The 13,542-nt window shown below is 28.2% G+C and overlaps 1 protein-coding gene across 2 annotated transcripts in view; it reads right to left on the bottom strand.

Moving 5' to 3' along the window:
* Positions 1-8,423: 8,423 nt before the first annotated feature.
* Positions 8,424-13,542, bottom strand: part of LOC129975163 (uncharacterized) — a 78,539-nt gene continuing 73,420 nt past the window's right edge. For both annotated transcript variants that reach the window (XM_056088127.1, XM_056088128.1), the window contains exon 2: positions 8,424-13,284. In XM_056088127.1, the coding sequence (XP_055944102.1) occupies positions 8,462-13,117 (4,656 nt within the window). In that variant the 5' untranslated portion in view covers positions 13,118-13,284 and the 3' untranslated portion in view covers positions 8,424-8,461. The remainder of the gene's footprint in view (positions 13,285-13,542) is intronic.

Raw genomic sequence — 13,542 nt, 5'->3', positions numbered from 1 at the left:
ATTAAATTTATGCAAAATTCAATCAAGAGGAAGTGGTGCTGAATAGATCAGCTTCATTCTATTTAGTATGTTTGTTTGTCTCTTGTTCTACATTTTCAGAAATCACTAAAATTGTCTGAAGATATTGCATTCTATTTCTCAATTTTTGATATAGTTTCATACTCAATACATCTTTGTTAAATATAAAATCTGAAAGAAAAAAAATGGTACATTAAAATGGGAACTATAACACAGTCTTATGTAATAATGCAAGTAGAAATTGTGAAATCTAAACAAGTTTCTTTTTTCTACATCTGAAATTTTCAATTACTTGAGATTTATTGTCTAACACATTAAATAGATTAAAAATTATACAGAATTTTAAAGGAATATATATAATTTTTTTAAATATTACAGTTTATTATGGAGTATATATGTTTTGTGTTTTATTGTAGCATGGCATAGCTTTGAAGTCCCAGAAGGCAATTGCTGTGCAAATTAAATGTAAATATTTTCTGGGATATATTTTTTGTATTATGTTTCTAAATTTTTATTTGTAAAATATTTTTGTATATTGGCATGCTATTGATATCAGGAAAAGATTTATTATACTTTTATGATAAAATATTCTTTAAATAGAAGGATGTGCAATAGAAATAATGTTTGAATTAAAAAAATTTGCAGCTGCTGTTTCTGTATTGTTCAGTATATTAAGAATTAATATTTCCATTGTATATTTAAATGTATTAAAATTGATAAGTATTATTGCTATGATTTTCAGATTTTGCTATTATAATCTATTTATTTTTTTAATTATCATTATCTCAGTGATAAAGTTATTTCTTTGGAACTTACAATTCAGTCATAATAATACAATTTTATACACTCTCCTTTTTATAAAACTTCTACGGTTAAGTAGTTAAATTTTATTTTCACTTGAAATATTACACATTGCTGTTTTTGTTTTTAATACAATCTTACCTATCTCCATAAATATTTAAAATGTAGAGGAATGCTTTTTTTTATTATTATTATTTCTATTATCTATAAGAGTTTATTTCATTTTTATTGTACTCGGCTATTTTCTTAATTCTGTCATTTAAAATAATTTCCCCCACATTTTTTTTTAGAACATTGTTTTAATTTTCCCATTGAAGTTTTAAATCAGTATTTAGCGCAAGTGTTTAAAAAACAAAATTTATTATTTTTGTTTTGTATTTATTGCTATTTAAAGAGTATATCTGCTCTAATTAACTGTGAAAAAAAATCCAGCAGTTTTAGTCAAATTACTTTCAACTGTTTTTAAAGAAAATACTGTTGCTATGTGGTATGTTATTGCTTCCTTTATTTTATATTGCCTATATACTATTACTTAGTATTTATGCTTTGTAAATCCCTAACTTATGTTTACATCCTACTGTTCATCTTAATCTGAAACTATTCTAGCATAACCCTTTTGGAATATAGAGTTCCATTCGATCTGTGTCTGCTGATCATGTTATAAAAGAAAGTTCTTGGTGCTTAAATGCATTGTACATTCCAATTTCACCGAGTGAGTAAGGAGACATGACTTAAAAGTAATCACTCTTTCAGAAATAACCCCTGTGGGGTTTGAAATGTATATAGTTCAAGTTTATTTATATTTAAAGACATTTCTAGTAGAATTTAGTCACTGACTGTTTTTTACTGTCTGTTTATATTTGATTGTTGTATTGATCGGAAACAGATGTATTTCAAAAGCCAACTCCCGTACACATATGTGCTTTTAACTGTATGTAGCCTTTTAAGGATTATTTAGCTAGCGATGCACTGGTTTATGATAGAGTTATGAAAATATACCAAATATTCAGTTTCTATAAAGAGGTTGCAAATAATTAGATTTTTCGTATTGAGATGCCAGTGAATTAAGGGCCCCTGTTTCGGTATTTGTATTAAAAATTCTGGTTTCAAAATTGGATGATCACGAGTTTGCATCAGTTCCAATGAAAATCTGTTGTATTAAAAATGCACCTTGGCTTAGTGTATTTTTAATATGCTAATGAGGGTCAAATGTCTTTTTTGATGGTCTGAGATAGAAGTTTGGAGATTATGTTACTGGCTCAGGTGTATTCGTGGTCATTGGTAATTATAAAGTCCATCATTAAAATGAGTTTTCAAGCCTGCCAAAATTATATGGCAATAAGAGCTGTCCACAACACAACCATAATAACCTTGATGAATAATGTATCTTTGCAACTATTTTTATTGTAAATAGGATTTGAGTTCGATTACTTTAGACAACGTAATGGAATTTCAAATTTTTTTAATAACAGGAGCAGTTATCCTCTGAAATCATTATAATTTCATTGGGATATAAAAATGATGCATAAGAATGTCATAATATGGAATAACCTAAAGATTCTCACGAATTCCTTGGTTTTTCAGATCACTTTAAAAGCATCTTTATTCATTCTCAAACAATTAACACAAAATTATTATTTTGAAAAATTTCAAAATTACATTCATTTGCTGCTTTTTTTCTTTTTTCTAACATGCAATAATAAAATACTTACTGTGCGTGTGTGATGTCTAAATTTGTTGCTAAAGAGACATACAAAAAATAAATGAACAGGAACTGCAAATATTATTTCTTCTTAAAGCCTTTCAAGGACAGTTGTTTCTCATAATAAACACCTTTAAAAAATCTGAGCCAGGCAGTAGACTTTTGATGATTTATTTAAAATATTCAATCATTAATATCTGATAGAAAAAATAAAAAAATGGCAATATCCTGTTTACTTATTTCTTGCAAAATTTACACTTCCATTACCATCATTTGCATGGAGAAATATAATTTGTTTGTGCCCCTGAAAGAGAAAAAGAATTTTCCTTTTCCACTAAAATGTTAATGTACTTTAAAAAAACTCATGGAAATTCATTGCAGTGTGCAAGCAATTTAATGAAATTTGTGTAACTCTATCTGCTCTTAATTCAGTGGCGGTTCCATGAGTGAGTTGTCTTTTCTGCGGTTGTGTTTCATATAAATTGTTACATTTTAAAATTTTGGCTATCTTTGTTTATTATAAACAGTTTTACAGAGTTTTATACTATTTATTTTTGTAGTGCCTTTAAAAATTTTTTGACAATTCTGCTATTTTTATAAAATATATATTAGTTTATGGGTGTTTTTTGAATACTTGAGTATGTAAATAAAAGGAAAAGTTTGTTCTCTGGAAAAATAAGCTTTCACCATATTATAAATTGGTACAAGAAAACTTTTTTTTTATAATCAATCATTAACCCCCCCCCCTCTCCCTTCTTGTTTAGACTTAACTATGAGACATATGAGAATTTATTTTCCAAATGTTACATTTAAATTTATTATAAAGGATTCAGTTTCCAGCGAATCAAAAACAGCATGAAATTTCATCAATCGGTGCATCGCAGCCAATAAATAGCTTTCTTTCAGTCTTCTCTGTGGATGAATTTTGTTTTTTATCTAAGGAAAGAAGTCTTAAAGAAAACACATTGTTATAGAGAAAATGTCATTTTAGTGTACCATTACTGTAAAATAAACAGCTTCAGAGAGAAAAATTTAGTGTATTTTATTGTATTTAACAGAGTGAGTTCATTTGAATGCCTTTTTTTTTTTTTTTTTTTAACCATTTTACTTTTTCAGATTGTTCACATGGGTGAAAAATTTTGAAAAAATTTACTTCACACTAAAAAATTCTAAGCAGTTTAACCGACTTGTTTTGTTTCATGAGCCTTTTTTCACAGGCTACTGAAATGAAACTGGTTGTCAAATTCTATATTCACAGATCCTCTCACTGAGTAGACTCAAAATGTGATGTTAATCTATCATTTTTCTATCAAAAATATAAAAAGATATCACTTGTTAGGTTTGTCAATTATAACATTAATATATGAACAATAGATAGATTTGGACCAGATTTAGATTTATAATTCTAGAGATTCTTAGATCTTTAAATAGATTTATAATTTTTGCTATAAATATTCATAATGAATTTCACTTAATTCGCTTATTGCATTTCAAGTTATCATATTCACATCATTTTAATCTCCTCCCCCTTTTTCTCTCAGCGAATTGAATTTTTTTTTGATGATAAACATACTTTCTGTTCTATAAGATATTTATATTGCCCAGATTATTGGATTTTTATTGAAAAATAGTTTTTAATAAAATTATGTCGAGCATGATGCATTTGGTGTGAGAAAAATACGTCTATTTAAAATCATTATCTATTTATTTATAATTTTTCTTAGTACAACAAAATTTCATGTCTAAAAAAAATTTTTTTTTTTTAATTTATTATCAGCATAAATTTGTCTATTTAATGAAAGCCAATAGTCTATGACGGAAAAAATTAAATTTTTATATACCATAATTTAGCCATTTATGTGTTACCTGCATATTACTATTATCTAAATATTATTTTTTTATTGAAGATGGATTCGAATAAAGATCAAACATGTGCAGAATTTGTATTTTCTATCCATTCAAGAACAATGATATGCAATACTGCAACAAGACTATTCGTGGAGAACATATTTCAGCATGTTACAAGAGTACAAATGCTAATTTTTAACATTTTCTATTTTGTTATTGGAATATTGTAATACTTTAGCATAATACTTTCTTCTACAAAATAAATTACGCTAATTTATTTTAAATTAATCGCCATTGGCGACTGGCTGCTTCGCTAGGGATATTGGTTAGATTTAATTTTAGTCTTTTAATTTCATGTGCACGATTCAGCCAAATTGTCAAGCATTAAAGCTGTGTTCTAATTGTCTTATTCTAATTATGTTTGTCGTGTACATGAACCTTTCTAATAGATATCAATTCCATAGCGCTATTAAAAATCATAATGTCCGGCTCATTTATCTTCTAAATTTTACGATATTATAATTTAACCTTTTTATTCGTCTTGTAAACTAAATACATAGATATTAAACAAAATTCTTCTTTGTCAGTTTTCAATAATGGAAGAAAATCACACGATTAAATATTTCATGAAACAATAACAAATGGTTTGAATTTCAAAATAGCAATGTAATTTGTACTTGAAAATTAAGTAAAAAATATTTTTTAATAAATTGTAAATTTTAGGGAAAAAAATTGCATGTCTATTTAATTGGTAACTTAATTTTTTTATTCTAAATTTTTAAAGATATAAAATTTATTTTTGTGCAATAATATTTTTCTAAGTTAACGCGGAAAAGCGCCGAAATGTAGCATAATTTTCAATTAAAATTTTTTGAAAAAAAACTTTTGTAGCTATACATTTCTATCCTCAAATTTATATATATGTCAAATTTGGCCTGTAAAGCGTCAACACATACACAATTTATTATTAAATTGTGTATGTATTATTAAATGTATGTATGTATAATTGTTATGTATGTATTATTAAATTGTGTAATTGTAAATTTATCTCTATTATTAAATAATAGACTAACTCTGTTTTAAGTTAACTCTGTAACTTCAATAACCAGAAGCGTACCTATATAAAATAGCACCCAGGGCAAATATCAAAGCAGCGCCCGATCCCAATCTTGTAACTGCAATCATCGTCTGAAGTATCAAATATTTTTTTTACCTATAATGGCTCAACAGCTGGTCAATACATCTTCCTCATGTGGTCTTTTCCCAGGTAATAGAGAATTTATATTTCATAAAGATTCAACTCTGTGCCATGTTACCAATGTATGTAAAAACTGCCCCCAAGATAATCTTATTTCACTATTGGAATAGCCCAAACTTTAACTCAATCGAAAACCTATGGAGCAAACTAAAGAAAATCGTAGCAGAGAAGCAAGCCAGCAATAAACCCAATTAAAAGAAGCCATAATTCAATCATGGTATCACATTAAAACAGTTTAGGAATTAAAAGAATAAGTGAAGTGCATAGGACGATGTTGCAACTTGTTGCTCTTTAGTTAATGCTAAAAGTTATCTAAATAAGTATTAACTATCACAGCTGAAAATCTTTATATATGCCAATATAAATACAATTATTTAAATAAATATATAAAATTTGTATACATTTATATACTAAAATTCCTATATAGATCATTCTGTTTCCTTTTACTTCTATATTATTGTTCCAATACAAATATCCATTATAAAAATTAATTAATTTTTTGGTTGAGTTATCTTGAAAATGATATACAACAATGATATCATTTTGATTATGAATAAAAAATGATATAATGATATATTTTCAGTCAATTAAATTGCTGTAACGAGTCATCAAATCTCAGATATGCGTGTGTGTGTGTTTTTAATGTTTTCCATTTTTGGCCACTATTATAGATAACGCTAATATTGCAATATGATGAAAAATTGGACAACTTAACCTAATAAAGACAAATATATTTGCGGAGCCTAGGAAATATCGTTATTTTTATTTTTTAAAGTGAAAAGGCCAGATTTGGCTAGGCTGCATCTGGAGACTGAAAAAAAAATCGCGGGAAAATAACAAGATTGTAATATATAAGACGATTGTAATTCTAATTAATAAAAATAGATTCTTCAGATTTCACGTTATACTTACTTTGCAGCCGTCTTTTAATGACAAATGATTTATAACTAGCAATAATAATAAAAACCACCCACTGAATGCTCAGTGAAAACTGAAAGCTAGAAACTGAAATAAAAACTTAAAAAGACTTAAATTATAGATTTTACTATCAAAATTTAAAAAAGAAAAAACATTCTAGCCAAGGAATTAAGATATTTATCTTTCAATATTTACATCGATTTACATTACTTTTGATGGTACTTTTGACACACAAAACAAAATGCCTAAATTCCAAAAAAACAAGAAATTATATGCACAATAAATACATTATATAAAAATTTATTCTGTGAAAATGAAAAATATATAACCATGATTTTTACAAATTCTTGCATGACATTGAAACAAACAAAAAATTACAATAGGCTGATGAAATGATATGAATTCGAAAAAAGAACAAGCTCTTAGAATATGCTTCATTTATATGAACTAGGTACAAGAAAGAATTATTTATAAGAATGACAAGCATACCAAATCTACAATTAAGTTCAGGATTGGCATACTCCAACGCAAATATCTTTCTTTGGGGAGAAAAGGATCATATTCAAAGTAATGGCACTTCGGTTTTAATTGATTAAGTAAAAAAAAAAAAAAAAAAAAGGAATAATTTACAGATGATATATAGGGAAATTATATTTCACACTTCGTCCATTTTCGACTGTAATGTAAGTTGTGTAACATTAGATCATTCAGTTTTGTTCATTCTTAAAAAAATTAAAAACATTCTTTAAAATTTAAAAACATTGAATATCTTCACTTTCTTTCTTAAGAACTTCTGCATCAAATGCATACAAGTTCACATGTAAAATTATGCCATTTTCTTAACCCTGCATTAAGATTTATAAATTATAATGAAAGGTAGGAGTTAAAATCGAAACGGAATTATTTTTTTAAAAAACTTTTATTCGATTCAATAGAATCTTAAAAAAGGGGGATGAACTTCAGATTTATGTTGTCATAATCACTTTTTACACATTATTTTCCATACTAAACTACTTTCTGCAATATTTTGATTTGATTTCGGAAATACTATTCCATATATTACTGATTCAAGAGAATTTAAGTAACCTGTTCAAAAGTTTTAGTTTAAAAGCTTAAAGAAAATAGATTTTAAGATATTTAATAAATAATAATTAATTTTACATAGTTATAGGAAAAAGAATTTTAAAATTCGGAAAGCTTGAAAGAAGTTTTTCTCTTGGTATAAGTTAATAATATTTAAAAATTTCTTTCCATACAGATTTTTTGAGACAAATATCAATTTTTATTTAAAATAAAATATAAATTTTATAATTCAAAAATATTTTCAGAGATTCATTTTTTTCATATCAATAGCAATTAATAAAGACTTCTCGATAACTTACAATAGAATACAATTATGCAATCAGGAAAATGCTCCAATTTTTTAAATTTCAGTTGAAATATTTTAATTCTCAACTAGAGTGATGAATTAAGTTGCAATACAAAATGAACTAGTCTAGAAAGTTATACAATAAAATATTTTAAAAGCAACGATTCGTTTTAGAATAACGTAGCATTTACTATAATGTTATAGGAAAACAGTTATAATTCAAAATTAGAGAAATGGAGTTGATTTCAATTTGCATAACTTAAAAGATAACTAATTGCATAATTGTAATAGCAAGAATTATAATTTTAAAAAACAAGTTCCTAGTAAAAGTAAAATATAATCGGACATTATTCCATACCACTTACCATAAATACTAATTATAACATATTTTCAGAATATTTAAAAAAAACATCATTCTGCTTTAGAATGTGTTATGTTCTATATTTCCTTTAACAATATTCGATTGCAGCAATAGATCTCATTTTCGCCATTTTTTTTTTTTTTTTTTTTTTTTGTAATTTTTATTATTAAGATTCACCGACGAACTTTAAAGGAATAAGACGTCGCATGCAACTTCGTATCCTTTAATAAAATCCAACTGATTTACAATATCACGAATAATTCTCGTATTGTCTTCATGAGTACTAGATGCCACACTGATTAGCCCACGCAACAAAGACTTGTGATAATTTAGTTGCTCTTTTAAAAATCTATATGACTTAAGCATTTCGTCATTTAAGTCATTCTCATTCTTTTCAATAAGATCAAAATTAACTGTATGTTCACCAAGTCCTCTTACGTGTTTATAATACTGATACAGAACTCCATCCTCCTTAAACAGATCAAAATCTTGGAACAATACGTCGATTTCAGCGGCAGAACACTTTTTTTCATTTTTTATTCGGCAAGTAGTATTAAAAATACATGGTCGGGTATTTTTCGAATTACTGCCATGAAGTGGCTTATTATGCGAAGTGCCACTTTCAGAACAACTTTTTAAAGACATTCCCTTAGAACGAACAGCAACTTTATCAGACTTTTGATATTCTGTAATTGTACACGAACAATCTAAAATATCCGTGTTGTTTTCAATTTTTCTCTTTAATGTATTGTCACTGCTTTCGGGGATTCTTTCCGTTTTCGTCCTACTAGAAATTTCATCAATTTCCTTTAATCTTTTCGGATCAGCCTTACAAGGTACAAATATCTCATCTTTTCCCGAATCAACCTTATAAGATATTGGTTTATTTTGTTCTGGATCAACCTTACAAGATAAAGATGTATTATTTTGCCCACGATCATTCTTACAAAGTTTTGATTTAGTTTGTTCCGGATCAGCCTTATAGGATATCGGTTCCTTATTTTGTTTAAAATATGCATGCAAGTAAACTAAATTTTCCTCAATTATATTAAGATAATAAAAAGTATCGAATTCTTTGATTTTCGCAAACACGGGAATCAAATTATCAGATATCTCAGTTGAAAAATATTTTAAACAAAGATATCTTATCTTAAGGCGTTCATATGACATGTTTAAAAAATGGCAACTTTTACTCATATCAAAATTACTACAAATAAATAAGGTACGAGAATGCATAAAAAAAATTCTACATATTTCTGTAATAAACTTATTTTTAAAATAGCATGCACTATTCATATTTAAAAAGCTAAACTGTTCTAATACAGGAAAAGATATTCCTTTCTTCTTCAGCAGTATTAATATAGATTCAGTATTATAAGATTCAGAGCCAAAATAAGACTTTAGATCAGTAAAATGAAAGAAATCATCCCATAGAGTATTTAAATTTAACCAAAACGTAGAAAACTCACTATTGTTTTCTAAGTTCCCATTTAGTTCTTCTAACTTTTCAAAATTACAGTGTAAATTTGAATCACTTGTGGAATGTGCTTCGGGAAGAACAGGAAGAGAATCCAAACACACATGCACAGATCTATTATCATTATCTCCGATTTTTTCTTCAGTTTCTTCTAATATTTCACTATCAAAACACAAAGTCGAAAATGCATTTAGTGAGACCTCAGCAGAATGCAAACAAACATCTGCATTAGATTCAGATGATATATTTTGCGACGGAACAGAAACAAATGATTTTATTGGTACAGTTGTTGAAATCACATCACTGGCATTTTTATTTATGATGTCATCATTTTGTTCAACTGGGATTTTAACTTCTTCAACGGGCGTAGAGTTATGATTGCTTTCGATTTCTGCTTTACCATTTACCATTTCATAATCACCATATAAAATTGAATCATTAGAAAAAAATGTTTCTGTCAAAGGAGTGGGAAAATTTAAATAAACACGTGCAGTGTTATTCGATTCAGATTGTACATTTTGTAATAGATCAGAATTAATAACTGGATTTAATACTGCAGTGTTTAAATTATTTTTGTTTTCAGTTACTATCTCATTTCTTTGTTGAATATGGATATTATTAATGCTTTTGGTTTCCTCTTCTGTTTTATCTAATATTCCATCGTTATAGCATGAAATTGAATCATCGCGGGATAAGGATTTTAGTAAAGGACGGCAGGAACTGAAGCAAACATGCTCATTATTATTCGATTCAGATGGTATATTCTGAAATACGTTACAATCAACAACTGAATTCACTGGCCCAATAGATGGCTTCACACACTTGGAGTTGACACTTAAAATATCATCATTTTGTGGAATAAAGATTCCAACATTTCCATCTGCTTCAGGTACTGAACACTGTTCTTTACAAGCTTGAAGAAGGAGATGCTTCAAGTCTCCATTCAAGCCATTATTAGAATGCCTGATTAGATGTTTTGCAAATGGATATTTCAAAAACGTTTTAAGAATATTTTCAAAAGAAGGATTCGAGATCGGTTTTTCTTTGGAAATACGCTTATTTATACGCATCACTAAAAAATTCAAATAGTATTTCCAGCATAACTTACTGACCAGCTTAAGAGGTAATTTTAAAGAAATAATGACACGTTTACCTATTTCGACTTGTGAACATACATGAACAATCTTTAGAATACCTAATTCGTTAAAATAATTACATGATGGGACTAGCGAATTAATATTTTGCATCTGAGATGATTGAGCATCAGAAACATCTAATGAGGCATGACTATCTGGATCAGATTGTCCAGTTCTGAAAGAGGCTTTATCACAGGAAATGTCCTTTCTAATGGCAAATTTATTTTCTTGCCTTTTAGATTTTAACTTCAGATACTTTTCACGCCATATCCTCCATTGCAAATTGGACATAGTTCTATATTCTGTTGAATTACTAGCTGGCTCGTCGATTCTTTTCGATTTTTCTGGAGATACAGAATGCAAGCTTTTCATGTCTGAAGAAATTTTTGATGGCAGGTAGTTTTCTTTAGGTTCGTTCTGCCCATTGGCGTTAACAGATCTAAAGATAATTGGATAATTATATTCACTTCTAAGAACTACATCATCTAATGGTAAATGCTGCCCTTCAAGAGTTGAATTCCAGTTCCGAGAAAGAAGCGAATTTCCATTGCGTTCTGTACCACTTCTGCAATTTAGTTGGTTTTCAAAAGAAACTGTCGTTGCTGCATCAGAAATTTGGTCTTGGTAAATGTCACTTTCTGCACTTCGCTTTCTTTTCGCTATCTTACTGTCAGCACAAAAACTGAAGTTTTTTTCCTTATTAGTTAGGCTTTTAGCCGAATTGTGAAGTACATTCATTTCAAAATTGTCACAATTTGATTTTTTGGAAACATTAACGGAGTCACCAATGATTGCACCAAGAATGGTTCCAATTTGTGATTTGCTGATCGATTTATGGCTACTGCGATTTTCCAATAAGTTTACTTCGTCTGATGCACAATTTTTATTGAATTCCATCGATGGTACCGCATCACAGAGAATTTTTCGCTTCTTAAGAGGCAATGTCCGTGAATTCTCATCCATCGAGTTTGGTGAAAATTTGGTTTTACGCTTTTCTAATGGAGAAGTAGATGATGAAATATAATGATGCTGAATGATAATGGATGGCGGAGACAAAGTAGATGAACTAGAAGTAATATCTTTGACAGAAGAAATATTGGTTTGACAAAAGCTAGGCACATTATGTTCAGAAAATATTTTGCTATGTTTCCGACGAGGATCTGAGTTCAATGAAGAATCTTTAGAAAGTACCACATGGTTATTAGGATTTGATCTGATATTATCTTGCCTTTTTATTTTATTTAAAACTACAGGATCACTGGCCCATTTCACTCTCTTGAAGATAATATCTTTCGGATCCTTCATTTTTCGTTTCTTCCTGTTAGGGTTAAGCCTCGGATCATGTAACTTTCCAGCGGAATCCTCACAAAGTTTAACAGAATGTTTCAAAAATTTTCTTGAAATATGTGTATGATTATGGAGTGAAGCAGGGGTGTTTATCGGATTGGAATGTGCCAATTGTGAAAACGAAATATTATTAATGGTTGGAGAATTCAAAAAATTCGACTCGTTTTGAACTATATCATTTTCAAAAAAATTTTGTTGACAGCTTATGATATCTGAATAAGAAGGATGTTTAAAGGTACTTATGCTCGGATGTGGCTCTTTTGAAAATGATGAATTCATAGAGTTCGACAAGCTTTTAAGCGCTCTAGATTCATTAACTTCTAATTGCACACAGTTACCTTCTGCTTCTGAATAAGATTCGTTAAGATGGATTTCATGACTTTTCGTTTTTTCCTGAGGTTTCATATGAAAAGTCTGCCCTGAATTAGATATATAATAGATATCATCGTTAAAATAAGAAATCCTGAAAATTTGAGCACCGTCTTGCTTTTTCACAGTTTGGTCTTCGGTAAGAAAAGAACGCCACTGAGTTTTGCAAGTTTGTATCACATTTTCCAAATCCCCTGAGTGCTCAGAATTTTTAGCTGGAGGATTACGTTTCATTTCAGAAAGCTTTCTTGGATCAAGAATTTTTTGATTATATTGAAGTTCACTACTGAACGTTCCATCAAAATTCGAACTTGAGCTTTGGTCTTTAGAAATTTCAAATAAGTCGTTAAGATCATTTGATTCAGAGAAATTGTCACTGTCTAATGAATCATCGATTGAATTTTTTGCACGTCTTTTAGATGCATCAAAATTATTGAAAGCTGATGAAGATGGATAGTTGATTCTATTTTCATTACAAATTAAAGAATCAACTAATTCGAAGCTTTTTTTCATTGTGTTATGCTCAACAATGTAAGGAACTTCAGAACATTTATTTATCAAAAAACTTCGAAAGTTATTTTTTATAATTTTAAATAAATCACAACAATCAGAAGACACTTACTAAAACATTTTTTCTTTCCTAATGAAGCCACAAGTGGAAAGTCATCTTCATTTCAAAACTATAAATAGAATAGAAAAGAAAAACATTAATATAACGAGTAACATAATGTATAGTAAAAGTAATTTAATATAATTGATAATATATTAAAAGCTATGAAAGACAACATCTTACATTAATTAGGTAATGCGTTTCAGAGATGCAATATATATATATATATTAATACGAGTGACAACAGTAGTAGTATAGGGATGATGGCTCTCATATAAAAAGTACCTTTCACTAGATGATGGCTCTCATATAAAAAGTACCTTTCACT

The sequence above is a fragment of the Argiope bruennichi genome, chromosome 7, assembly GCF_947563725.1.
Source record: "Argiope bruennichi chromosome 7, qqArgBrue1.1, whole genome shotgun sequence".
NCBI lineage: Eukaryota > Metazoa > Arthropoda > Arachnida > Araneae > Araneidae > Argiope > Argiope bruennichi.
Note: the sequence above shows the minus strand (reverse complement) of the source record. Positions and strands in the feature narration are given on the sequence as shown.